Here is a 27,844-nt window from a genome sequence, read left to right on the forward strand (position 1 = left end):
CATGTGTGGCTCCAAGGCCATGCTACCATGGGCTGGCAGGTTCCCTAACAAAACTGGGCAGCTCTCTGGTGCTTTGCCTGTTAGCAGACCTGCAGTTACACGATAGAGCCCTGAGGACAGCCTGAGATTGGATGGGTGATCCTTCTCCCTGCCCTCTTCATGCCTTCCCCCATCTTTGACAGGCAGTGGCTCCTGCAAGGGACAGGTGGATTGTAGTATCACACTGGTTCCAGATAGAAATGAGGACCTGCCAGAAATTTCCTGAGAAAGCCTCTTCTCAGGAGATTTCAAGACATTTTATTCACAGGCTTTGCAAAGAGTTTGACTGAGTTTTCAGCTAAGTATCTGCAGTGCCAGGTATTTATCTGAAGTGCTCCTCTGAGCTCCAGACCCATTGAGATTTGGGCCTCACCACAAACTGTGTGAGGTGTGAAGCGGTGGGCAGGAAGCTCTGCTGGCTTGCTCACATCCTGATGCCCTGTGATGGCAGGGGGCTGTCAGATACCTTTTACCAGAATGTAACTGCTTGGGCTGTCAGAGCTCGAACAGCTCCATCACTAGCTTGCTTGCCTTCAGCAGGAGGTTGCCTGGGGCTTGGGTGCATTAATTTTGGCTGAAACATTGATTATAATGTTGAAATCATTCATCAATGCAAGCATTAGTGCCTTTATCATAATGGTTTAGCTACTTACCACAAGCTGATTAGGTTGGCCATCTGCCTGTGTGTGTAGGCTTTCTCAGTGCTGCGCTATCTGCACAGACAGCAGCGATTTATGGGGTCCCTTAAGCATGCCTTGCCGCTGCAAGCATCCTGCCGTGCTTAAGGGAGGCTTGTGAGTGCCACAGCTGGGGTAGACCTTCAGGGAAGAGGGAGGAGAGGGCAAGGGCTTGATCCCCTGCTGCAGGTAGCCGAGTCTCTGACAAAGCTGCTGGGGGCTGTTGGGCCACCTGAGTGCTCCAGGATGCGCTACCAGAGCAGGGTGTTTATTGCATGGGTACATTCTGGTAAGCAAAAGTGAGGTGCTGGGTCTGAAATGGATGGGGTATGGAGGTGCATTGCCTTTCTCTCTCTTCCCTTGCTCTGTCCCTTCTGTTATCGTGCTGACACTGTGTCCCAAGTCCCTTGGAAGCAGGCTGGAGGTGTGCCTTGTGAATGCCACCCACCCCCTGAGGTCTGCAGGCAGCCTTGCAAAAGAAAAACCTGCTGAGCGCTTTTCTCCCAGGCGGGGGAGCTGGCGGGGTGGCTGCATGTTCACCTGGACGTCCTTCGTGTCTGCACATGGCAAAGCTCTGCGTCGGTGGTGCCCAGCTATAGGCTGTTCTGCTCCTTGTTCCCGTGTTCTGTGGCTGTCTAAAAGGTTTTTGGATCCTGTGTGCTGTGTTGGCAATGATTCAGCCCATCTCCACTCTTTAAGGATGCCGTAGGAATCAGGTTTTTCCATGGTAAGAGGGAGATGATGACTTTTCTCGTGGTGCTGTGCTATCTCCTTTTGGCACCAACATTCCTCAAAGGCCGTGAACTGAGTGACAAAAAAAAGTGTGTGACATGGGGTGCTGGGGTGGCAGATGCACTTATGCAGCACAGTGACTGGGATGCTCTGTGGATGGGGGCCACAGCTGTGAAGTTAGGGAGATGTGGCCAGCACTGCTTCTCCTCTGCCCTTTCTGGCAGGGGCAGGCAGGGGATGATCAGCTCCAGCACATGCGTAGCCTCAGGGGCTGAGCGCTGCTCCCAGCTGTGCTGCAAATGTGCCAGCATTTTGGGGCCGAGGGTTGGTGAGGGGACAGAGTTGGGCTAGCCTGTCTGGCTCCAGCTCACCTCCTTGCTCTCCTGCTTCTGGGATGGCTGAGGATGCTGCAGCTGCTCTTAGCACCATTACTGTCATACCCCCAGTCTGGGTGGGAGGTTTTTTCCCCTTGAGATGAGAGTCTGAGATTTGAGGATTCGAGGCAGATAGGGCATGCACAGCTGGTTTTCTTTGCTTCCCTGCTGAAGAGGCTGTTCAGCAGCAGGGCAAAGTTTTCTGCTACTGTGAGGTCAGGAAAAAAGTTGTGTAGCCTGTACTCTTCCTGTAATTGTACATGCTCATGCCCAGCTATTGTTCTTTTTATGGTGTTCTTTTCTTTTCCCTGCAATGATTTTGTTCCTAATAAAAAAAAAAAAGAAATAAATCTGTTTTCTTACTTGTTTTGGAAGTGTTTAAGTTCTGTTATTTACTTATTGTTTCTTTATGGCTTTCATGGAAAAGGCAGGCTGGTTTCCAAAATAGGAGAGGTGATTGCAACTCTCTGTTGACTAGAGCTGGCATGGGTAGTCCAGGGAACAGAGATCCCAAGGACACTTGTTCATAAGTCAGACCAAGAGAAGACCGTAGGACAGTGTCATAAAACCTGTCAGTGTGTGCATATCCATGTGCAGACAGTGGGTTCAGTCCATATCCTGATGACATGTGATTGTAAGAAAGCAGAGCAGTGGTTCTGGCTGTCCCCTCCAGCCACTGGTGGTGGTGGGCCTCCTGGCAGCCAGCGCCCCTAGCTGGGGAAGGCTGTGAGTAGGGCAAGGTCCATTGCTGTGCCCAAGTGCTGGTGGGACAAGGGAGCTCTGCTTTGTGGGAAATGCAGACATCTGGGACTCTGCTTTCCAGCCCCTACCCTGGGCTGCTGTTCCTGATGTCCTAGTGGCTGCGTACTTAGCTCCTGGGGTCCCTGCTTGGAGTCTAGCATGAGGCAGGTGCACCAAGAGTCAGCAGCTGGTAGGGCCTGGAGGACTAGGACTCTGCCCGCACCATCAGCTCTACAGAAGTGATTGAGGTTGGTGAGTCTGAAAACAGATATACAAAACTGGTAGAAGGCCAGTTCACAACAGCAAATGAAACATTCATTGTAAATACTAAAGAGGTGTGAGCAGTGGTTAAATTTTGATGAATATCTAAGTCTGTGTATTTGGAAAAAAAAACTAGATTTTAGGCATGCATATAGTAAGCTCATGCCACTTTTTCTGAATGACTTTAATTCACTTCAAAATAAGTAAACAAGAGCTCATGTGTAACTCATCTGTAGGATGCAGTGTCACTGACAGATATTGCAGAAAAACATTTCCTTAACATTAACAAATTCTCAGTGCTACAGAATCCAGAAGATCAGGCATTGCTACCATTATTCAGGGTGGAGTGGGATGCTGCATGGACTTCAAAAGGTATCTACAAAGAACCAGTATCAGAAGGTGGCCAGGAGAGCAACATCACTCCTTTCTGTCAGATATGGATGCAAAAATTGGTCATGTGTCAGCATGGAGGCTTGGATTAGCATTTGGGTATTGCTTATTCCTTCAGCCAGGCTGCCCAGTGTCCAGGTATAAAGACTGTTCTAACCCTTTGAGCGGAGATGAGCTGTGATCCTACAAGTATGAGGTTAGTGGCAGAGAAGTCCCTCCAGCACATATTAAATGCTTCCCTCTTGTCCTCTGGTGTAAAATGAATGAGGAAACAACTGCATCAGTCCCGTGACCCTTGAAGCCTAGTGGCTTTTTGCATTGGTTTCGTTCACAATGAACTCTGTGTTTCCTTATTACAACTTGAAGCAAGTTGTCTCTCAGGCTGGAGACAGCAGGGGAGTTCTTACTGAGAAATCAGAAGGCCTTAAATGAAGCACTTCTAAATATTTGTACTTTCCCAGCAAGCAGATGGTGGCAGGTGTTGTGTTAATTACATTGAGGGTAATTTAACTTGGAAGCAATGAGTTAGAGGATATAGAGGATAGTTTGGGCTAGGATGTAGTATGTAGGACCACTAGGAAGCGTGGTACATTTCTGGCTGACCTTGTTCAAATGCTGCTTGTGTGACTCCAGACTGTGGGGATGAAGGTCAACTCTTAGCCAGCTATGGCACTGAGAGATTTAGGTTGTGGTGGTTTCACCCTGCTGGGCAGCTGAACTCGACTACAACTGCTCTCTCACTTCTCAAGGGAAGAGGGTGAGGAAAATATGATGGAAAGGGATCAAAGGTTGAGATAATGACAGGGAAAGCTGCTCACCAGTTATAATTGTGGGCAAGACAGACTCAGCATAGGGGGATAGAAATAATTTCTTACTGGTAATTTCTACAGCAGTGAGAACTAAAAGCAAACTCAAAATACTTTCTCCCCATCCGCCCTGTTCTACATCCTCCCCATGAGCAGCACAGGGGAACAGGGAATGGGGGCTGGGGTCAAGCCCTAACGCTTCATCTCCGCTGCTTCTTCATGGTTCCTCTTTGCCCCTGCTCCACATGGGGTCCCTCCCACAGGATGCTGTCCTTCCTGAACTGAGCCTGTGGGGGCTGCCCACAGGCAGCAGCTCTCCAAGCACTGCTCCCACATGGCTCCGTACCATGGGGTCCATCCATCCCCCAGGAGCAAACTGCTCCAGCACGGGTCCCCCACGGCTGCAGCTCCAGCCTGGGGGCTCTCCATGGGCCGCAGCCTCCTCCAGGCCACATCCACCTGCTCCACCGGGGGCTCCTCCACCCATGGGGGGGCTGCAGCGTGGAGATCTGCTCCATGGGGACCCATGGGCTGCAGGGGGACAGCCTGCTCCACCGGGGGCCTCTCCACAGGCTGCAGGGGAACTGCTGCTCCCTGCCTGGAGCACCTCCTGCTGCACTGACCTTGGGGGCTGCAGGGATGATTCTGTCTCATTTAATGCTCTTCTGTCCTAGCTGCTGTCACACAGCAGTCTTTTTTTTTTTCCTTTTTTTTTTTCCTTCTTCCCCTTCCTTCAGTCTGTTCTCCCATAAGCTGGACTAGCGTTGCTCCCTGGCTCAGCTCTGGCCAGCAGTGGGTTCCTTTTGGAGCTGGCTCTGATCTGACATGGGGCAGCTGCTGGGCTCTGCTCACGGAAGCCACCACTGCAGCACCTCTGCTACCACACCTTTGCCTTGTAAACCCAATACATGTCTAGCTATCTTGACCAAGCAATGTGGCTAAATCACGCTATCATCAGCCATCTAGTGGTGGTAGGGACGAAAGAAACTGTTGCGGACTGCCTGGAGGGCAAAAGACGTTTAGTGAAAAAGAACGTGAGAGTGGTGGGTAGGGGAATATATGTCCTACTAACATGATTCAAGCATGGCTAAACCCCTCAGGAAGTGTTTAACAATTACGCTAAAGTAGCTCGTGAAGCATCCAGAGTGGTTCTGCTTGTGTTCACTGACAGCACTGTGGGCATCTTCATGGGAATATTTCCAACTCCAGAGAAGAGGTGGGCTCTAAACAACAAGTCAAGCCACCCTGCTCCAGGACTTAATTAACACTGCCGTCTCCTTCAGTCTGTGCCTCCTATCACCTTCAAGCTTTGCTCGGAGAAGGGCTGTCTGCTTGTCTCAGCTCTGTGGAGCTGGGTTGGAAGCTGCTGGTCTGTACTAGCGATGCCCAGCATCCCAAAAGGAGCTGAACACGGATTTCTGTGGGTGGTAGGTGGAGTGATGTGTGGGTTTTCACTTCACCCGCTGCATGGTCTTTGGGGGGTGGGTGGGTGTTGTGAGGATGGGGTGAGTCTCTGCCCCTGGGAAAGGGGAACACTTGGCCTATGCCCACTGGGTTTATGGGCTTGTCAGGGTAGGGGCTGGTTCTGTGGCACTAGGACTTGTCTGGAGAGTGCTCATCATGCTTTTGTGCCAAATGGAAACAGTAAAGGAACCCAACTGCAGATGTAGCAAATATGGGTGGCCTATGTCAGCTTATTTTGGTTTATTTTTCTAGTTAGTACATTCCATATAACAGTCAATTTCTGTTATTAAAAACACTAATCAAAACTGTATTTCTAACGTGTGATTTTTATAGTTAATACTGAAAATGAGTTGAGAAAGCAAAATTTCAAACTTGAATTCTGTAAAGATTTCTTTTTTTAATCAGCTAAACTGATCACAGCTACTCATAGTTTTAGTGCTGTCTAGCAGCATAGGAACTAGATGTATTATATGGCATGAATTACTTGGAGGCCATTTTCATTTTTATCTTTAGGAATTGCAAATACTGTACGTTAAAGAGAATTATCTGCTCCTGTACTGTACGCAAATGGAATAACGAAATACAGTTCAGTGTCTATACTATTTTTCCAACATTACTGTCTCAGCTTTGGCTTACACAAGTTCTTTGAGGGTAAAATGCATTTTCCCAAAACTAATGAATAAAACATTTTAAGAAATGTTTATATGTGTGTGTATGTACACACACACACTTAGAGTCGTGTAGTAAGACAACCTCAAAGAAACAAAAAACAAAACAAAAAAAAAACAAAAAAAAAAAAGAAAAAGATGATGTACTGATATTTTGGCCTATTTAAAAAGAATTGTAACAAATCTATGGCTTGAAGTAACGAACATTAAGAGTTTGTGTTGCACTCTTGTGAAAGCTTTTCATCAGAGCGCAATGATCCTCAGATATTTCTCCTCTGAAATAACAGGCAAACCTGTAGTTACAGGATGTGGGACAACAGGTATGAGATTCTGTGTGGCACACGGTCTGAACCCACTGTGAGCTAAGGTGGCTTTTCCTAGGTGATATACCAAGCCTGGAGCAGGAGCTACCTGCTGGGTGGGACAGTGTGTGCTGCTGGTGCCTCTGTCATCACAGGATGAATTGCGGCAGGACTGAGAGAGGAGGAGGATGCCACAGAGAGCGAACTGTCCGATATGGAGGATCCCAGGGGAAGAAAGGGCGCTGCCTTAACGACTGAGGGTACAGATATGATGGTGAGTAGCAGTAGTCATATATACTACCTCTCTCAAGGGGGAGGAGGATGCTGGGATCTCCAGCAAAGTCCTACATCCAACATTGTCCTGCAAACTCCCTAGGGAATGTAAAATGTCTTCCTTCAGAAAACAGTAGTCACTGCTGCTACCTCCTCACACCTACTCTCTCTGACGTTTGACAAGAGTCTTATTCCCCAGATGAATGCACTTTTATCCTAGCAGTAGATCACCGTTTCCCGAGCCTCTTTGGCGATACACAGGATGGGGCCCTGGGCCCACCTTTTCCTCTGAGCTCTTCTCATTAGCCATTTGCAAGGAATGTGTAGTGCTAGCTTTGATAAGCCTGAGAAGGAGGGAGCACACAAATCTACCCCAGAGTAGCAAAAAAAACCAACAACAACAAAACAAACAAACAAGCAAAATATTTTTTTTCTTTATATATTTTTAATTCCATATTCTCTAAACCTAGCCAACTCTTTCTGGATTTTTCTCTTCATCTCACTTTCTGAGATGGGTTTTGCCAACGGAAATGGGAGAAGCAATGGTGGAAACCTAGAGCCCTGGCCAGTTTTAGGTACGTTGAATACAGGCAAGCACTTGTTGTTTCCCTTTATGTTCTGTGCACAGCCTGGGTCAAGATTTCTCTTGCTGTGTTATGAGGCCATAAAGTAAATTGTGCAACTTCTGTTCCTGCCCAGCCGTTGAGGGTTTGGGGTTCTTTTTCTTCAGATGATTTAGTTTCTGATAAGGAGTTTTGTTTGCATAACTTTTGTTGAAAGTTTAAAGCTGTGTTATTGGGCAGATTCAAACAACTATTGATAGGTTTCCCTGGAGAGCGAGCTGTAGATGGAGGGTCTCTTCTCTGCTGGAGAGAAAAATAGTAGGATTCAGTGCTGCCATGAATCTGATAGAGGAGAGGAGAGGGAAGGAGAGGAAAGGAAAGGAACGGAAAGAATGGTTAAACAGTCTTAGTGAGAGAGGAAAGTATCTGTCAGTATTTGTGCTGAATTACGGATTCTGCAGAGCTTCAAGGAACTTCCATGATACTATAAATAACCACTGCAACTGTAGGTCCAACCCAGTGCATCTTACTTATGTGGGCACAAAACATCCATAGTAACTTTCCGTTGAGGTTGCGCTGTAAACTTGCAGCTCTTCAAAGAAGCCTTTAAGGTTCAGCAGATGTTTACCAAGTAGCTGAAAGTTGAGAGTGTAGGGGACAAGCGAGGACCATAGTCAACAAAAAACCTGCCCTTCTGTAATGAAAACAAGGAGGCGTGGATGAAACGAATGGGGACACCATCCTGAACTTGACCACTTAGACCTTGGCTGTGGAAAGGTAGTGAGAGCATCTGTTTTGAATTGCTCTTCTTCTTTAGACTTGCTGGTGGATCTCAGCATGTCATGTCGTCATCCCCTGCCTCCACTTGTCCATCTGTGATGCTGGAATGTGGAATGGCTGTTTAGTCCCCTGTAAAAAAAAAAAAAAAAAAAAAAAACCTTGCTGATAGAGTAGCACCCGACACCTTTGTGTTGGTGTTGCCAAGATGGGGGAGACCCCATGGGGTGCTGCATGTGGTGGTCTGTCCAGGATGCAGCCGTGGTCTGGTGGTCTGGCTACTGCAGAATGTCTGTCTGCCCAGGATGTTTAGAGCAGTGTTTACCAAGGCTGTCAGGTGGACAGTACTTCTCTCGTTAACCATGCTAACATGCTAGGTTCTGGTTTCCTTCTGACTCACAAGAGTGTGACAGAGGGAGCTGGCCCTGATGTATTGCCTCGATAGAAACACTGTGAAAAGCCACAGCTTACCTACAGTTCCCCAACACTCATGCGTTACCCAGAACTTCCTCTGCCTGCCTCGCTAAGATCTTAAACAACCAGAAATTCTCAGAAATGGAGTGACACAGCACCTTAGCCATTAGAGGCTGACAACAGGAGCTGTAGGCTGTAAACTCTCAGAAGCACGGGCAGCTTTGTTGCCTGTACTTTTCACAGCAGTGCTGTTGTGAAGAAGGCTGTGCTACTGTGCAAGTAACTTCATGCTGCAATCGCCTGGTGTTTCCCATGCAAGTGTGATGTGCTGGCAGCAGAGTCGAGACAGGGTGACCTGACCTGCTGCCCTATTGTCCCTGCACCTGGAGGAGCTGCCCACCCTGGGCTTACTGCTGTTGTCCAGACTCAGTGTGGTGAAAGTAGGGGTGCTGCTGTGTCTGATCAAAGTAGGGGCTGGCCCTGGTGTGCCAGAGGTGCTTGCATAAGGCTTCCAGGAGGGTAGGGTGTCCTGGTGCACCAGCTAGCCAAGGGTGTCATGGTGGCAAGGGTCTCAGCTCATGTTTTCTACTTCACTCTGTCCTCACAGCTTGCCAGCTGGCAAGACTGAATGGGTCAGTGAGCAGAAATGGCTGTGCATCCAAGTGGATGGACACCAGCAAGGTCAAAACCACGTTCACAGGGCACAGAAAGCTTGTGGGACCAGGGAGGAAGCAGGGGAAACTGAGCTGCAAAGTCAGGATCCACAATGAGGAGCAAAAGGGCTCGTATGCTGCACCAAGCCTTATGGCCCCTGATGCACATGGCGCAAAGAGCATTAGTGTAAGGCAAGTATCAGTGTCAGGACCTTTATTTTTTTCCCCCTTACTTCCATGTCCAGTAGCAAGTCTGTGCTGACAAGTCACTCAGAAATTTTTCTGAGAGGTTTAGTTCTTACTTTGCTGGTGGCAATGACCAGCTCTCCTTGTGTGTAGGTGCAGGGCTCCATAATGGGCTTTCGTGTGTCATCATAGCTCCATCATTTAAGAAATAAATTACTCACGTTTGACATCAATTTGAGGGTCTACAGTGCCACTTCAGAGATGCTTATTCAAGGTCTCCTAGAAGGAACATTTTATGCCTGCATACGTGCATCCCACATATTCACTGGTAGGACAAATCCCTACAGTGACTGCAGCTTATGAAGAAGCTTGTGTTGATGGCTTGCATTTGAAGTTAAGACCTTCCTTTGTGTGTGGGACCTATGTAAAGGCCATTCTGGGCCTCTCCCAGGAATAAGCAATTTTAGTGCTAAAATGTAATACCCAGATTTTAGTGCTCATTCTCCTGGCTCAGTTCTCATCCTCCCAGCTACCTATTTCATACTGCTCCACACTCTCTGAAGTTGAAATACTATAATAAAATAAAACATTGTACAAAAGATCAGTAATTCATTTGTTAAGCTAATGGTTTCTGGAGAATGTCAGATCTTGTCAGAAACATTACTTACTTACATGATGATGACAAGTTGTCTTTCCTGGATACATTTCTAAGAGCAGCTTTTTTTCTGTCCCCCTTGACATTTATTACCATGCCTATATGATACCAGACCTGCTGGCAACTGTAGCATCATTGTCACATCAAACTCATAACCTGTCAGCAGAGAAATGTTATCTCTGTACATGTCATGAAGCAAGATCATCTGAGCCAGACAATGGACACATTCCTGCAACTGGACAAATGAGCGCTTGGCCTCAGCTGTCCTAATATCTTCCTCGCATAGTCCATTATCTCTCTGGTGATGAAGGAGTATATTGTAGTTAATACGGGCCTTTGTGTATTTATTACTGCTAAGACAGGAAGAGACAGTTCTGTTCATCCCTCTGGCTTCTCATGTAAGACAGATTGACAGCATCACGCCAACAAATTTTTGCTTGAACCACAGCGTGTTTTGCAGTAGTAGTGAGGTCACTGAAATTGCTAGAATAAGACACCAAAAGTTAGATCTTAAATCTCTTTCATTACAGATGATGGAAATCAGTGTCAGACAAGCAAGACGGACATGCACTGTCTGCAAGAATAATTGCTCAATGGGATGCTGACATCCTCTTGGGCCTAAGTCAATGCTGTGAGCTGCAGGTTTTCAGAGTGCTCTTTCTGGGGCAGTTACTCTCCTTTAGACCAGGCTTATATGAGGTGTATTTGTGAGGCTTGGCTGTTGACACATTTTTACAAGTAGAAAGGAAGAAAATGAGTCTGAGAGAGAGAGGACCTAGATGATATGGTGTTATGGAAATAGCAAGGGGGCCATTTTCCTCAAAACAAACAAACAAACCAAAAAAAAAAAAAACAAACAGTCAAGGACTATTCTGTGTGAGTCTCTCTTGGAAAGTACCCATCTACCTTTTTTCAGAGAAGGATAAAAAGAAGTTTCTTCAGACAGCTGTTTCAGCACTGGCAGGGTGTGTTGCCATTTTTGGAATACTTCTGCTGTGCACAGACAAAGCAGTGCTTTCAGTTTGCATGTAACGGAGTCAAAGCCTTGGGCTCCAAGCTACTGAGTCAGTGTCTCCACTGTCTTTGTTTTGATTTCATGACCTTCTTGTTTCCACTGCTTTGTTCAAGCTGGACGTCTTTCTTTCTTGGGAGTCTTTATGTCAGAAGTGAAGAGAAGGGGATATGTGGCCTTCATTGGCCAAGTAGGAGAAGCTGCATGTGGAAGCAAGTAGATCCTTAGCATTTCACAGTGCACAGGCAACTCCCTCTGCCAAGGCTAGCATTGCTTCTTTCCCACTCCAACCAGTGGAGTGGGAAATTCTCCCTGTCCTGCAAAGTTATGCTAAAGGAGAAGGGACTGTGCCATCCCGAAACCCTTAATTACCACCTAGGGCAGCACAGGTGGAGCCCAGCTCTTAGTCTTACAGGCTGGTATGCTTTATCTCCCAACACAGGAGAGCTCTCCGGTATAAAGTTCAGCCTTATCCAAAGCTTCCCTTCTACATCCTCCACATGATTTTACCCACCTGGTGTTTCACTCAAGATCACATTCATTGCTCGCCTCACAAACTGCATCTGACTAAAGGCCTGTCTTTGTGAGAAATTTATAGGTGTGAATTTCAGTACTCGTCATCTTTCATGGTGAGGATCTCAAGTGGTGGTGAGATCAGGGTGTCTGACTGACTCTACTTTGAGGGAAGAGTAATGAGTCCCACCTAAACACCATTTAATGCAACCTAACCTTGTTGTCAGACAAGATGGTGCAAATTAGCAGATGGGCTACAAGCACACATTAGTTTATTGCATGCTATCTTTCCTGGGAATAACATGCTAAGTGTATTTGTACTCTTTTGTTTCTAGTAGATCTAGTGTAATTGTTGTTTTTGTTTGTTTGATTTGTTTTGTTTTGTTTGTCTCTTGAGATGCTCCCTTCAGATGTGTGGGTGTCTGTCACCTTTCCATGGAAATATAAGTATGATACTTACGTTCCCTGTGAGGAAACTGATTAGAGTATTACAAAGAACGAAAGAGTAAAAATGAGAGCAAGCAACAAAGACAAACCCACATGACTATAGTGCTTTGTGGGTTTTGCAGTGGAAACAATACCACAGAGACAGCAGTGGCTGCAAAGAAACACCCCATTGTCATGGTTGCTTTTGGGCCTCTGGTTTACCAGGTGTCAGAAGATGGAGATTTCTAGCAATGCAACGGGCTAACCAGAGGCCAAGAATCCTTAGCCATGAGCTGGATGACAGGCCTAGCTGAAGACAGGTCCAGCACTTTGGTACTGGGAGACATCTCCTTTTGTGTCTGTGCCCTGTTTTTCTATCCGGCTTGTGTTTAGCCCGGCAATGGTACTTCCTGTGTATCGAGTAGGAGAGAGGGTTTCTGCAGCAAGCGGAAGACTGTGGGGCCATGGTTATCTCCATGCCTAGTAGGCTCATCACATCTTGGGGTGGTGTTTGGGCTGTGGCAGCACGCAGCTGTGAGCAGCAGCTGGTACAGGAGGTGTTTGATGCTGGCTAAAAAAGGGGCTGCTCAGTGGGGTGAGCCATGACCACTTAGCATGGGGTCCCCGTGAGATCCTGGCATATGGGTGGTGGGCCCCTTTGCTTGCCCGGCTGTGACATGGTGCCCAGAGCTTTGATGTAGGAGCTTTGATATGTAGTCCTAGAGTGTAGGAAGACCACGTGGCTGAGCCTGTCCTGAGGCCTTATGGAAGGGGAAGGAGATTTTCTTGTACAAAATCTCTGAGCAAGTTGGTTTTGTGCACACACCCTGACCTACTCACAAATGCTCAGGCCTGGTGTCACTTCTGTGATGCACAGTGTACAGGGGACAAAGACTATCAAGACACAGCCACCTCTCTTGAGTTTCTCTTCATTGGGCACAGCAAGCTCATTTTCTCTTCGAGGAGTGGTTTCTTGCTGCTTTCTGCCTGTTGCTCTACCAGGGAAAAGTTTGATGGCTGTAACCAGGCTGTTGGGACATAGGGGCCACCACACTGAGTCATTTGGGCTGTAACTTTACAAGGGTGTGGGCGCTGGGTGTGACAGAAACTTGATTATCTGGAAGTAGTGGCCATCATTAGGAGTACAGGACATCATTTAAGCCCCATTCTGCTGTTGGAGCTTTACCTCTCTTCTCTCTCACTTTTACACACTGACATCTTTCCACTTGCATTTTAGTCATGCCAGTCTTAGTTCTTGTCACAGCTTCACAGCAGGTGTTATCCAGTGAGCAGGACAGCACCGTGCTGGCTCTCTCTGTGCCCAGAGCAAAGGGACAGTCCCTGCCCCAGTGTTTGTGGTATGAACGTGCTGACAAAGAGCTGGGGCCTGCTGGAAGCAGAAGTTGACGTCAAGGGATGCTGCTTTGAGTAAAAAAAAAAACAGACAACGTTGAGCAGAATGTGGGCATTGGTTTCAACGTGGCAGGGCCACCTTTTGCCCTGCTTGATGGGCCCAATGACAAAAGCTCCCTGTGGCTGGGAAGAGAGGTCCCTGCAGCCCCACAGGGCTGGCACTGCCAACACAGATTGCTTGCTGGGAAGATGCCAGGGCATTTTCTATGCCTCAGCCTGTTTTTCTTCCACTGAACATAGAAGTCAGGCACAAAAATGTCATCTTGCTGCTGTTGCTTTTTCTCTCCTTTTGCATGTGCCTCTGTTGCGTGTTCTTTATAAGGAAACGACAAAAAACAAAGAAAAACTAGGTTTTCCGTGATGTGGAAATCAGTAATGTGTGGCCTTGTCTGTGGCCTTTGTGCATTTTTCCTCAGGTAACTTTTTTTCCTTTTGTGCAAACAGAGGTGCTTGGTAAAGATGAGAAAGATGATAAAGCTGGAGAAGGGGAGGGGTTTTAGAAGATCTTCCTATAACTTCAGGAAAGCAGAATAACATGAATTAATGAGAAAGATTTATCTAATGTTGTACATGTCTTGTGCCGTAGCTTTTCTTTCTTGTCTTACATTGTCTTTCTTGTCTTCTTTCTTGGCTTACATCTGCGATAAAAAAGCTGATAGATTTCAGTGGCTGCTGTTGCAAAGGGGTTGCTGAGGATGATAATTCAAAATCGTCCGCACCCCATCTGTTTCATGTTGGAAACAGGAATAAAGATTTTATTAGCTTCTCATGTGTTTTTGGACCTAACTCCAGTCCCTCCTCCCATCTTCTTTCCTCACAGTCTTTCCAACACCAACCAGCTCTGGGGCTGGTTTCTGGCTAGACCAAGGCAGTGTGCTCATCCCCTTCCAAGCTCATCCCTCTTCTGCAGCTTGCTCAGACGGATGGCTATGCTGGCAGGACACCCATGTGTCGCACTGGCCAGCCCCTTGTTGATCAGATGCTGATGTGAAACTGCTCTGATGCTTTCCCAGGGAAGTGCATCTCCTTTCTACATGTCGCCCAAGAGCTGTCAGATCCTGCTCCCCACTAGGGGACCTGGACTTGCTGTCCCCTCTCTGCTGATGGGTCGCAGGGGAGTGGAAGGGTCCCCATCACTCCCTCCCCAAAAAAGACATATCTGTCCCGGAGGGGAAGGTGGCACGTGGTATGGATGCTGGAGCTGAACTCTTCACATGAATATGGAAGAGGACAGGGCACCGGCTGGCCCTCCAGCTGGCTAGGCAGACCTTGGGGGCATGCACGTTGGTGTACATTTTCCTTGTCATTGCAGATTGCCCCATCCTGATACAAAGCAGCCCGTCAGAGAGTATTTCTGTCCGTGCTTTCTGTGCCTGTGTGAGAAACGAGAAGTGCTAGAGTGAGAGGGGGAGGAGGGCACGAGGGCTGTGCAGGCACAGCCCACGACCGCTTGCTTATAGCAGACCATCCTTTCACCTGCCAGGAGCTATCATTAGACAAGGCAGCACCACCTTTTTGGACCCTGAAAATGAACTTCAGGAGGATTTTCCTAGTCAAGTGCTTGCTGCTTTGGTTTCCCAATGTAAAAGGTAAGCCTTCATTAAGTTTTTGCTTTCTCAGGCTGGTGTTGTTAAAGTTGCATTTTAAACTATTTGCAACTTGGTGGGATGTTACTGATAAGCAACTAGTTCCACTTTCTTAGTGGGTGAGGTGTTTGGGCACATTTGGGTTATTGCTATTATTACTTGATTTAATTTTCAGCCATGTTGAGGAGGGTAGGACCTGAGTTTCCTATTTCAATTATATTAATAAGCTGTAAACAGTTCTGGTTTTAAGTTAATGAGCTTTAATTTGACACACGTATAATGAGAAATGTCAGCATGCAGTTTTCTCTTTGCCCTCAAGGTAGCTTGTACTACATTAGAGATCTAGTTCATGGTGCATTGTGCAGAACCATTATCACATGTAATTACCTTTTCTTATCAAAGAAGAACAAATCTTTTTGAAAGTGCAAATTATATTCTTCCATAAATATTAACAGAAAAAGTGATAGATCTCCTTGTCAGCAGTGGAGCTGAAGGAGCCTGTTATGTGGACACAGTAAGCAAATATGTACATATATTTTGTATAATACTGCTCTCATTTTTTTAAAACATTAACCCAAAAAGTTAAGGTGTTAACGTGTAGGTTAGAGAGGGATTTAAGAGGTGAAGACAACACAACCAGGCACAGATTTTTTTTTTTTTTTTTCTGTTCATTTCACTGCAGATTGTTTAAAATTTTTTCTCTTCAGAACAAAATGAATAGATAAATAAGGAATTTATTTTTGGCACATGATGTATAAAAGAATCTTCCCAAGCAGAAATGAAGTATATTTCCCTTGAATGGAAAATTGGTTTCAAATATACACGAAGCTGTAAAACAGAAGACTTCCTTACTTCTCTAAAGCTACTATTTTGAGCTTTTATTTGTAACTCTTTCTTGCAACTGCAAATGAGCTCTCTGCGGCCAGTTCTGATAGTTCTGCCCCTTGAAGAACATTACAGTTGGCAATAGCAGAATTGATGTTTCCTTAGCTAAACAAAAAGCGTTAGCAGAATTGATATTTCCTTAGCTGAACAAGTTTTAATATCACACATGTGGAAGCCTCCACTTTCCATCAGCAAGTCTGAGTGTTGGTGTGATTTCCGTAGAGATATGGCTAGGTGGTCAGTCCTCAGAGATTCCGCTGAATTTTCCCTGAAAACATAAATTTCTTTTCTTTACTTCTGGAGAGAAAGAAATAAATGCTAGTATCTGTTATGTACAGAAATCCTATTACTAACTCTAAATACCTGTTCATGACTGAGCAGAAATGAGTATCGAAATTCAGACATTTGAATTTGAACCTGTAGTGTCATCAAAGTGGAAATAAGCTGTTTCCAAGTCTGTGTGATAGCTTGATTTCAGAATATTTCATTAGAGACATCAAATACCTCAAAAAAAAATAAAAAGCAATAGTGAACGAAGAACCTCTCTTTAGACTTGGGGTGAATTGTAGGAAACACTTCAGTATTAATTTCCTTGTTGCAGAGGCACAATATTTTAATTCTTTGGTTAACTCTAACATTGTTAGCTTTGTGACACAGAAACCAGATTACAATTTCTCCTCTGTCATAGAGTTTATCATTGTACTAGATACAAGGAATAAAAAATTATATGCTACAGTGAAGGACTGTAATAAATGTGTAAATGCAGTTTTCCTGCCTGTGGGAAAAAGTGCTTGAAATCTATAAAATTAGAGCAGAATTGGCTCTGCCTGGTCATGTGAAAAGAAATCCCATCTTGCCTCTGCTTTATCCTATAAATTGAAACGGAATGAATACAGACTATAGAAGAAGACAAATGAAATAAGTTGCAGTTCTGAATTAACGTTGTTATTCATTAGCATACTCCATCCGACACTTGTAAGCACTTCTGGTGTTTTTTTATCTCCTAAAAATTTTCCACCCACACTTGGGATGGAGGCAGTGCCTGCATTGAAGTGACCTCCCGACAAAATGTGTGCTCAGAAGCCCCTGTTCACCAGAGCTGTGCCTTGCGGAGGCTGTGGAGCACCCTTGAGCATAGAGGACACGAGACCCAGGCACAGCGGGAAGAGTATTTGATCTCCAGAGGCAGTAACATGCTTAACATTTGACAGCCCTTGCTTTTTCTGAATATTGTCTTCATGAAAAATGCTACCCAGTCCTGGCCGCACCTTTGTGATGTAGCCTCCTCTCACCTGTTTTGCAGAGGGCATCTATGATCAAAGGGCACCTGTCAAGAGATTTTTTTTTCCTTTGCTTGTCTCCCAGTATCTCCAGGGCCTGATAATTTTGCAGGCTGAGGTTAGTTGTTTTTCTCCCCCCTTACTTGTCTGCACCATGATGGTGTGCTACACACACCAGGTGGATGTGCTACAGAGTGGCGAGGAGGGGGCACCGGGAACCAACAGCCCTGTGTCTTCCTCCAGTTCGGTGTCTTGCACTCACTGATCGACACAGGCACATCTTTTAGACCACTGTTGTTATTATTATTGCCGTCACTGTTGCTGCTGAAGTGATCCCATGTTCCAGTTTGCATTCTTGCTGTCCGCAGTAATGATCGCAGTGACAAGCACTCTAAATGTCAGCCTGTGCCAAATGCTAAACCCAATGAAGTGACCTTATCTTCAGGTAGGGTTAAGTCCATGGGCAGCCATGAAGCTCAGCATCTGAAATCACTGAATAAATCAGCCTGAGATTAGATAGCCTGCTTTTGAGAACTGTACCCTTTACTGCCTCATGTCTCAGGTTTAAGCTGGGTGCTGACATTTAGCTAATGAACGATCAAGAAGAATTTTGGAGCAGGGGAAGAAAACATAAGTAACAGAGAGGCTTAGGGAACTCAGAGTAGAAATGAAAACGTTTTGGGTCACCGTTGTGGCTGGTGAACAGGACAGCAGTGGCTGTTCAAGACTTGTTGATGGGCTTGTTGTGCTTCCCTTCAAAGGTGCCAATACCAGACAGATTTACGTGGCAGTGAATGGGTCAGCTTTTCTCAACATCATGACTACCGAGACTGTGCATGAGGCAACATGGTCAAGAAATGATCAGAGGTTACTTCAGATAAAAAATAAGAAAATTAAGTATTACACAGACATTAAAGTCTGCAGGTGTTTTGTACTCTCCAATGGGACTCTACAAATACTGAATGTGGTGAAAGAGGACAGCAGCATGTATACAGTGCGTGTTTACCATGAAGATGGAAAACTGAAGGCAGAAGAAAAAACAGAACTCATTGTTCAGGGTGAGTTTTTACTTTCCCCATAGCATTCCCAGCCACAGATGAAAAAGACTTGGTGTTCCCACACCCTCATACAACCTTTTCTGCTCATTGCCCCGTTTCTGTTTCAGGGTGGGCTCCTGTGAGATGTCCCTCTTTGCTCCTCTCTATTACTCCTGTTGATTCCCTCTGGTCCCTTGTTGCTTTCTGGCTCCTCTCTTTGTCAGCCACCTGATCTCTCCATGTGCCCAGGCAGCACTAAAAGCCTGCAGATAGGCAATAGGAGCCCATACTCTTCTTTTTTCTTTTTTTTTTTTTCTTTTTTCTTTTCTATTTTATTTCTTTTTTTTTTTTTTTTTTTTTTTTTTTTTTCCCCCTCAAACACAAGAAATTCCAGCAGTCACATAACATGAGATGCACCGCAATAGGCAAGGATTTGAATCTGCAAGGGGAGACAACTCTTGCATCCCCATCCTCAGACAGCATAATGCAACAAATAAAAGCACCCTTAAGCCCACGCCTAGGGAGTTCATCTGCATGGGTTCAAAGCATGAGGGCAGCCTCCAGTTCCGTTCTGTATCTTGTGCTGAGAGATGATAGTGGTAGCAGCCCAAGGTTTCTGAGATGAATAGGAAAGATGGGGATGGGTATTCTGCTCTTCAGTGGCTGCTATCACCTCTTCAGACGGCTAAGCCATAAGGCAGGATTATTTTTGTTGTTGTTGTTGTTTTGCTTTGTTTTGTTTCCTAGCAAGTGGATTGTTTTTGCTCTGTTCTTCCTCAGCCAGCATGCTGACCTTTGCCAACCTCGAGAGTGTGGGCATCAGTGGCACTACTGAAATTATGCCTTCACGAGGCAGCAGCAGCAAAGACAGCTGGAATGGCAGCCTTCTTGTGTAGTTTGAAGGCCCCGTGACTAACAAAAAGACTGCTGAGAAGTGAGGGTGTCTCACTACCTCGAAAACCATAATTGCAAACTGTCTGCAGGTTCAGGAAGTTGTTGAGGCCTGAATCTACTTACTCATGCTTTAAGGCACCGAGCTGTCATTGGGGTTACCTGAGTTTAATTTTGGGTTAAGGCAATAAGTTGCAAGTTAGCTGTGTGCTGCATCAATTCACCTACTGTGCAGCAGAAAGCTTGCCTTGCCTCTGGTACACAGTTTTGGAAGTAAAATCCTCTAGTAACTGTTGGGTGAGTCAATTGTCATCCAGTTTATACCTTGTTATTAGTGTCGGAAAATAACTGTTCTATAACAGAAAAAAATATGTTTAGGTGATGACATCATCACCCAACTCCATCACCAGAACCTGGACTCTGGTGTTTCGCACTGGGACATTCTGCTGAAAGATAACTTACAGCTTGCAGAAGAGGAGCTTAATGAGGAAAGGGATGCTGCCTTTCCTTCTCAGTGTGAAACTAGACATCGTTTGCTATGAGCAGCTCTTAATGGCTTTAAAATTTATGCTCTCCATAGTTTACACTGCCTACAGCTATAGATGAGCCTGGTGTGTAGTTGTTTGCCTCGTTTAAAAGGTAGAAATTGAACTTTTTCCATCTGATGCCCCTGCCAGTTGTCCCTGGTTGAGCAAAAGTCCTGCAAGGCTTTTCTGCTTCAGTGTCACCAGTGACAGAGAATCTGGAACTGAAACATAACTAGTTGCTTGCAGGACAAGGAGAGACAGATATTGGTTCTCTCTGTCATATAGCCTTGTTGAGAGCTAAGAGTGGTCTGTTTTGTTTTGTGATTTCTGTTCTGATGGGTTTTCACGCTGTGGCTGTCATGCAAGCTGAGTGCCTTTGGTGATACATAAAGCACTGTAAGCAGCTGTTTGTTCTGCCTTAGAGGAAATCTCTCCTGATGGGTACAGGCAGATCAGAGCTCACTTAATTTGCACCAAAACACTGAAGCAGGAGCTGCAGAGGGCTGTTTCCAGTCCCCCCCATTCACCTCCTTTTCCTTCTTTCCCTACACTCGCTGAGCTGGCCGTGAGCCAGGCTGGGCCTGGAAGTCATCCAGCCACATTGGTGCAGCTCTGCTTTGCTGAAACGCTCTCAGATGGCTTCCAGATCTTGGCAGAGCTCCACAACCATGGCTCCTCCCTTCCACCCCCAAATCACTTGAGTAAGCTTTAGCATCCCTTCAGGTTGCACAGTATATGGTTAACTACCTGGAGTTAAAGTGCCCTTACGATGTGAACTATTCTGAAGAGGAACTGGGGATAAAACTCAGGTTTTAAATCGTGGGTGATGCTGCAGTGAAAATGGGTACAGGAGAAGGTAGAGTGTAGGTGCTCTTGCTGAAATAATCATGTCTTGTTTAAGGAAGAGACACTATATAGAGTAGTGAGAAGTGAACAGGAGACAAAAAAGATCAGAAGTGTGTTAGAACACATGTAGACTAATATACTGCATTTTGGTTATCATTGCTGTGTTGCTTCTGCAGTAGAGGTTTAATTTGCTCTTTATTCTTCTCTGGTCTCATTAGCTGGTGTTACTCCCTCACTGCTTGTTGGTGGCTAATTTATTGTTCTGCTTAATAATGGAGATTTTCAAAAGGAGAAACCTTGTCAGACCTGCCTGTCCCCTCTCTTGTTTTTCAGAGCCCGTCCCTCAGCCAATCATCTACGCTGAATGCATTAATAAAACCACAGCTGTGAAATGTGAAGTGAAGCAGGCGACTAAGAACCAAACATTTACGATGGAAGTGGTTTATGATAAAATTACAAAAAAAAGTAATTTAACAAAGATGGAATTTACTACAACCCATTCTGGGAGGTTCAGATGTACTGTCAAGAATAAAGTCAGCGAAAAAACAACCGAGAAACAAGTCAAGTGCTCAGGTAGAAAATCCATTTTTACTACAATCTGTTGGTTTGACCTAGAGGGCTTGATGTAGTTGCACGTATCTGCAGGATTGTTCCAGGTACCAGAAATATCAATGGTTCCCTGTACCCAATATCATGAGTCTAGAGCCACCGCTGGGTTTTTATTGCATGCAGCAGTCTGCAACAGGCAGAAATCACTCCTCTCGTTTTAATACTTCTTTATTCCTTTAAAACAAGTGGTACTTCCCAAATGATTACTGTGAAAGAGGTGATTTCAGTAAGATAGTATAAAACTACCCAAGCTACTACAACATAAATTAACAGCTTGTTTTGGGAAATGTGGCGTGGGATCTTCTGCATATGTATATGAAGCCATGGCATTGACTTCAGGGGATTTGCTCTTGATTTACATCTTCACGGTGGGAAAATTTGTTGCATGTTCTTTTTTTCCTCTCCATGCCTACAAAGGTGGTGGTTGTCTGCTATCTGTGGGTGTGCTTGTGTGCTCTCACAAGGGGAAAAATAAGCTCATTGGGCTCCCTGCTTGGCCAAAAAAATCAGGAAGGAGGTTTTGGAGAAGTTAGCTGAGCTTTGGGGCCACATGACTCAGATAAGCATGGCTCACATGTACCATGGATTTCCTTACTCATTTGAAGTTTCACCTTCCTCAGACACAGTCACAGCAAGAGAACTGTGGGAAATGTATTTTAAATGGAGAGAATCATGCTGAAAATGATTAGATAGGCAAAAGAAGTTATACCCTTCCCTCCCTGCCTCAGTAAAAGTGTTTTGAGAGTTAAGGCGAAAACAAGGGACAGATCATACCAGTGTAACACCACATCCATGGTGCTCAGTTCTAAGCTGAGATATCCAGTGCAGCACTGGGGAAAAGTCCTTGAATTTGATGATCTTGGACTCATCCCTCCCAACTGACAGCACTGAACTCGAAGCACTCACTGGCTCTGCTGCAGTTAGTGGAGCATGGGGACTCATGGTAGCTGGTGTAGTGTTTCCAATGTCCTGCTATTTCTGCCACAGCAAATTCCAGAAAAGTCCAAAGTTCAGCCCACAGTGTGAGAAGAGAAGGAGCAAATCCTTGAGGTACAGGCCTCACTAAAGTGACACCAAGGTGTACCGTGGCTGAGTGAAGGAGAAAGAGCAGAGGGACGGGGTGGGCCTGGGCAGCCCAGGGAATGAGCCAAGCTAGCACAGGCCTGCCTGCAGTGCTGGTGTAGGCATTATCCATCAGCCAGATGCTTCCATCTAGTGGGTCATCCTTGAGAAGAAGTGCTCCTTTTGCACAGGGTGAGACAGATTGTTTTTCTGTCAAATAATTAATGGAGAAAGAAAATGTTTGCCATGCTGGTCTTGAAGGTACTCATTTGTGCAACACTGATAAACTAACATAACCATGCATTTCTACCCTTCCTACACAAACTAAAACGTTCTCAGACCTTTCAGTGTGGTGGCAGTACATGAATAGCTCCATAGTAGATTTAAAAATCCCTAAAATTTCAGTCAAATCTTATTCCAACCCTGCTGCCATCCTTGAATATCTTGTCCTGAATTTGAGGTCTATCACCTTGAATATTGACCTTCAGTGGACAAGGCATACTTCAGATGGGATTGAGCTCATCTAACTTTATATAAGCATAGCTGTTTGTCAGTCTGCTTGGGCTCAGCCTTATAGTCAACTGGGATAAACAGACCTTGGAAAGGCAAAACACATCTCAGTGCAACACTGGCAGCTGAAGCAGGTGAGATGAACTAAGTCACTGAGCGTGCTTGTTTCTCTCCATTACAGTCCAGGCTGGTGCAGGTCTTCATACTGTAGATAAATGTCTTGACTTCAGTCTTGTGACTCATGCCCTCTGTGTGCATGTCTGGTGTACGTTATGGGTGGTACCAGTAGTGCCTCCTCTTTCGGAGCTTTGTCTCCCAGGGAGCAAAGGAAGGTGCATTTCTGTTGGGTACTTCAGCTCTGTAGCGCTTGTGCGGAGGCACAAACACCAAATGCCAGGAGAGCAGCCCAAACAGGAGGTAGCAAAGGAAGGCAAAATTCCAACAAACCTTATTTGGCCAAAGTAAGGAAGGCTCACATAAATCTTTGTCCACCAATCAAACCAAACCCTTGTTTTGAGGCTGTAGGATATTTGGTTATTTTTTTTTTTCCATCTTCACTATCTTTTAATTTGCATAGAGCCAAAACTTGAAGCAGAAGTACCAAAATGCTATGCAGCAAGCTGATCTCAGTGTTTCCAGCTCAGTAGGAAGTACATAGAAAAAGTTTATTTCTGTTGGATGCTGAGCACTGCCTGGATGCTTGTTGTCCTTAAAAGGGTCCCTTGCAGGAGCAGACTATTTGTATTAATTTAAATAAGAGGAGCTGACACATGAGTGCTCTGGTTTCAATTTGCTGCAAAGAAAGTTTCCAGAGCATTCTCCAACACTGTGTCCTTCACAATGAGGACCAGTAACTTTCTGCTCTGTACAGAGAAAGGGTAAAGGGTGGGTTCTTCCACTGGGGCTTCCTTTATAGTCAATGGGAGAAAAATACAGAATTCTAGGTAGGCATTATGCAAGTTATTTCTTTTTCTCTAACATCCTCTTTCTTTCTCTTAACTAGGCCAGCTGGACTTCTATCTTATCATAAGCATAGCAGGAGGCGCAATATTGTTTGTCTCTTTTGTGATTTTGCTTATTTTCTGCATCAGGAAGAAAAAAACAGAAAGGCTTGAAGATGATGGTAAGTGTTTAAAGGCTTTACATTACTCTCCAGGCACCTAAAATCTTCAGGCTTCCTACTGATTGCACCCCCGTGGGCAGGAGCGTGCTGTTTGCCATAGCTTGAGCAAGAGCCCAATTTTCACATGCAGTGAATCTCAGCAGATCAGCTGCTATTGTCAGTGTTGGTTTCCCAGGATGTGCTTGGAACAAAAGACCTTTTGGTCTCAAACACTTCTGTTTATCTGTGGGAGAAGAATGGCTCCCCTAAATCTCAGCCCAGACCACCTGTCATGAACATCCATGGGGCTAAACATACAATTAGATACTCCGTCAGCAGATTTTTTTTCCAGTAAATTTATATAGTGTAAAATTAGGATCTTTGAAATCATTAGACACATTTAGAAACACTGTACATAGTGGGAAGGGGCAAGAAGGGCTCAGCTTTTCCATGAGTTTCCTCAGGCATCTTCTGGTGCCGGTTCTCTCTACAAAGCAATGTTGTTGGAGGCCTATCAACACTGGAGGCCCAACATGGGGCACTTTATTAAAGACACCATGCTTTCAGAGTGGGCAGAGACTTCATCTGTCCAAAGTTCAAGCTTCTTTAAGGCCACAAGAAATATGCTGATGGAGTCATCTCTCAGCATGGACTCAGTGTTGATGGAGAGGTTTCTTTGAATTACAGCTCGTGTGCTGTCCCTATTTTGTGTGGGCAGCGGATACTGAGCTGCCACTCAGGAAGAGTTGGCTGGCCCACCCAGAAGAGGAAGCTGAAGCTATGAGGAGGTCACCCAGCAGCCAGGGGAGCCCCTTGGTGTTGCAGGCTTGTTTTTAAGTCCTGCACCCGCATACTGTGTCAGGCTTCCTGTGTGGTCTTCAATAGCAGCTAGTCTCTGCGTGAGTCAGTGCTCAGGCTACAAAATGGTAGAAAAGACTCCTTTGTACACCACAGCAGTCTTTGTCAAGGTGAAGAGGGCAACGTTTGCAAGAAACTCCAGCTGATACCTCAAAGGTGCTTGTGGTCAGACTGACAGCAGGTCTGAGAATGGCCTTTCCCGTGGCCGAGGGTATGACATTAGTGCTGTAACTCACCATGGCCCTCTCACTTCACCTGGTCACAAAAGACAGGCAGGTGCTTTCCCTGTTCTCTGGGAGAGCTCACAGCAATGCAACCACAGGATGTCATCTCAAAAGGCTCGGCATAGGCTGTGAGCACGATGCCAGTGTGAGCGTAGCCATCAGAGTGTTATTTTACATTATGGCTGTTCTTGTTTGAGTGGGATAAATTACTCCCTCAACTGTGCGGTGACAGCATCTCCTCAGTTCTTGGGTCTGGATTAAAGAAAAAAAAAAAAAAAAGATGTCTGGGAGAATGAGAACTAAAATAAGAAGGTGACCAGCCTCTTTGAAACAGTTTGGTGTGTGTTTAAAGACATTTCAGTGTCCCAAGAGGTAAATCCCTCAGTCCCTAAACTAAGATGACTGACATTTCAGAAATGACAAGTTAATGATCAGCTGGCATGTATTTAATTCTTCTACATGTTGGGAAATTAATTCTGGCAATTACCAAGTGCCTGGAAATCTTCATGGCAATCCCACACAGACATTGGCAGGGCAGAGTGCTTTTATGTTGCGTACTGTAAGTGCATCTCAATTTCCATTCAGTGGTCTGTCTTCAGAAGATGACAGAGTAGCTCAGGCTGTGGGTGTCCCTTGGTGGGTGACCAGCACAGAGGGGCAGAGCTACCTCAAATGTCCCCAGGCGCCTTGACCTCAGCTGGGCAACTGAAAAGCTTTCAGCTTTGCCTGGGGTGCATGGGTGACGGTGATTTTGTTTGTTCCACTGAAGCAGCAGGACAATCTGCAAGTGACAGCGGCCTTCCAGGTAAGACTAATATCTGGCTTTTTCTTCCCTGAGCTTTTTCCTCTCCCTCGCTGACTTAAATAACAGCATTGCCTTCTGCTCAGACCTGAGTAGGTGCCTGACTGCTGGGGTCTCCTGTCGTTGCAGATGAGGAGAGGACGATGCAGATTCGCAAGGTGGAGACTGAGATGGCCGTGCGGGAGCTCCCTCGTCCGCCGGCCAACCCTACCCCCCGGCAGGTGCGCGTGCAGCAGAGGCCTCTGCCACAGCCCCAGGGGCAGCAGCAAGCCGTGCCTCCATGGCCCAGGCCGCGGACCCAGCCGCGGACTCCAAACCAACCGAGAGAGAAACCTTGAGCATCTGGCCTCGGAGGGATGGAGCTCTCTCTGCTCCACGACTCGCCAGAAGAAGGAAGTTGGCAGTTGTCAGGGAACCCTCGCGCCCAGGCTTGTTTAATGCTCAGCTATGAAGCACTAGCTTTTGTTGCATAAAATTAGAGAGAACACCAAATAGCTGGAGATGGAGAGACACGGTGGAGGACCTTGAAGGGGCCTCATCCCTGGAGCCATGTTAATTCAACTGAGCCTTGACACCTGTGTCTTTCTGTGGTTCACTTGTTTTTACGGCACCTTGTTGTAGTCTTGCTTTTTGGATGGATTATCTCAAGAAGAAGCGAGAGCCCTAGGGAGACAACACGGGCTTATGGATCTCACATGGTTCTGTCTCGTAGCTTTCTGTTCTCCTGCCATGCATTAGGACAGCCCTCTGGTTTCAGCATCGAATGCATGATCTCCTGGACAGAAAAATAAGTTGTACATAATCAGTCGCTCGTCTGATGTTGAAAGAACTGTGTTGTCCAAAGCAGAGAAGAAAACACTGAAGCCTGAAGCATGTATGTGGGAAAAGTAGGGAAGGAGTAAACCCTTTACTTTCTCTACCATATTTAGAACAAGAAATCACATGCTTAAATTGCAGAAAGATTTAGGTTGGATTTTTTTTCCAACAGACAAACAAACATGGAGACAAATTTCTGGGAGAGTATCGCCAACACTTGGGGTTTCAGAGGATGGATTAGACAACAACCTGCAAGGTACCCTCATCTGCTGAGGGCCAGGGGAACATACTGCATGGCTTCCACAAGGACTGCTCCAGCTGTTTTCTGTGACTTCTTGCTGGCAAATAAAATGAAACTATACTCCGTACATACATAACCAGGTGCTTGCAGAGAATTGTTGAGAGATCTCTCAAAGGGAGAGGTGTGTATCCAGACTGCAGTAACTGCTCGTACATCACTCCAGGTGATGGACAAATGCTGCTCACTCCTCTGGTCCTTGGAAATGTTCATAACTGCCTCTGTTGGACAGCTAAGGAGCAGGGAGAGGACATACCTCAGAGCTATGTCTGAATGGACAAATGAGCCCATTTGGTGTAACCTGCAGCATAGGTGGAGAAAGGGAGAGCTACCAGAGCCACAGAGCATGAACCATCTGGCCAGCATTCTGTTGCAATAGGTAGAACATGTCGTACGTCTTTCAGGGTTGGTTATTCTGCACGCATCATGGGAGAGAGAAAACAGCCATCCTTTGTTTCTCCTCAGAAATGTGACTATTTTTATCTTCTGGCATAAGGGCAGAGAAGAAACTTGTCAAAGAGAAGGAGGTATTTGCCTCATCCAGAGCTCAGTCACTTTGCTCGAACTCCAGTCATGGACACAGTGTTGGAAGTGCCACTTGTTCTTGCTTTAGCTTTCTGCAGCTTGTTTTAGGGTTTCTACTTATTTAAAGTTGCATTCAGTAAACATTTCATGGCTAATTTTGTAATACAAGCTATGTTCCTGTAGTGAATGAATAAAGAGAAGAGTGGGTGGTGAGTATTTCAGTTCATACCTGTGCTGCAATTCCAGTATCTGGATCTCACTTTGCTACAGAGGAGACAGGAAAAATGTTTTGGTCGCTGAACCACAGAACCTTGGATGCAGGAGGTGTTGCAGAGATCATCAGGAGGCACTGGTCATCATGTGGGTACCTGCAGCTGGTGGGATTAGGTCAGCGTGGGTGAGCACAGCCACTGTGCCTGCCTGCCTGGTGCGGCCAGAGCTTTCCTCGTGCCCTCTCCAGAGCGAGCAGCCAGGCTGGGACTGCTTGCCGCACTTGCAGCATGGTGGCAGTGCTGTAGCCACTCTCCTGCCCTGCCACTGACCTCTCTATGAAGTGCCTCAACAGCACATGCCCTCTGCTTGATCCCTGTTGCTGCAATCTGTGCCCTGCTCCTGGCTGCAGCAGCCGCTCCTGGGGTTGGTTTCGG

At 45.9% G+C, this 27,844-nt stretch overlaps 1 protein-coding gene across 2 annotated transcripts; it reads left to right on the forward strand.

Annotated features, from left to right (window-relative positions):
• The first annotated feature begins 14,450 nt into the window (after positions 1–14,450).
• Positions 14,451–27,423, forward strand: CD2 (CD2 molecule). 2 transcript variants are annotated; one of them, XM_005017630.6, is made up of 6 exons: positions 14,451–14,928; positions 17,852–18,148; positions 20,725–20,964; positions 23,576–23,695; positions 25,526–25,561; positions 25,688–27,423. In XM_005017630.6, the coding sequence occupies exons 1-6, from the start codon at positions 14,868–14,870 to the stop codon at positions 25,894–25,896; spliced, it is 963 nt and encodes a 320-aa protein (XP_005017687.1). In that variant the 5' UTR covers positions 14,451–14,867; the 3' UTR covers positions 25,897–27,423. The 2 variants fall into 2 exon arrangements, with proteins under 2 accessions (XP_005017687.1, XP_005017688.1); XM_005017631.6 differs by lacking the exon at positions 25,526–25,561 and having other exon boundaries at positions 14,468–14,928.
• The last annotated feature ends 421 nt before the right edge of the window (positions 27,424–27,844 follow it).

The sequence above is a fragment of the Anas platyrhynchos genome, chromosome 1 (assembly GCF_047663525.1).
Source record: "Anas platyrhynchos isolate ZD024472 breed Pekin duck chromosome 1, IASCAAS_PekinDuck_T2T, whole genome shotgun sequence".
NCBI lineage: Eukaryota > Metazoa > Chordata > Aves > Anseriformes > Anatidae > Anas > Anas platyrhynchos.

Bases quoted from the DNA above. Each gene is read 5' to 3' on its own strand.
- CD2 (XM_005017630.6), top strand. From the start codon at position 14,868: ATGAACTTCAGGAGGATTTTCCTAGTCAAGTGCTTGCTGCTTTGGTTT. The intron at 14,929-17,851 runs GTAAGCCTTCAT...TTCCCTTCAAAG, and splicing joins TTGGTTTCCCAATGTAAAAG to GTGCCAATACCAGACAGATT. The intron at 18,149-20,724 runs GTGAGTTTTTAC...CTTGTTTTTCAG, and splicing joins AACAGAACTCATTGTTCAGG to AGCCCGTCCCTCAGCCAATC.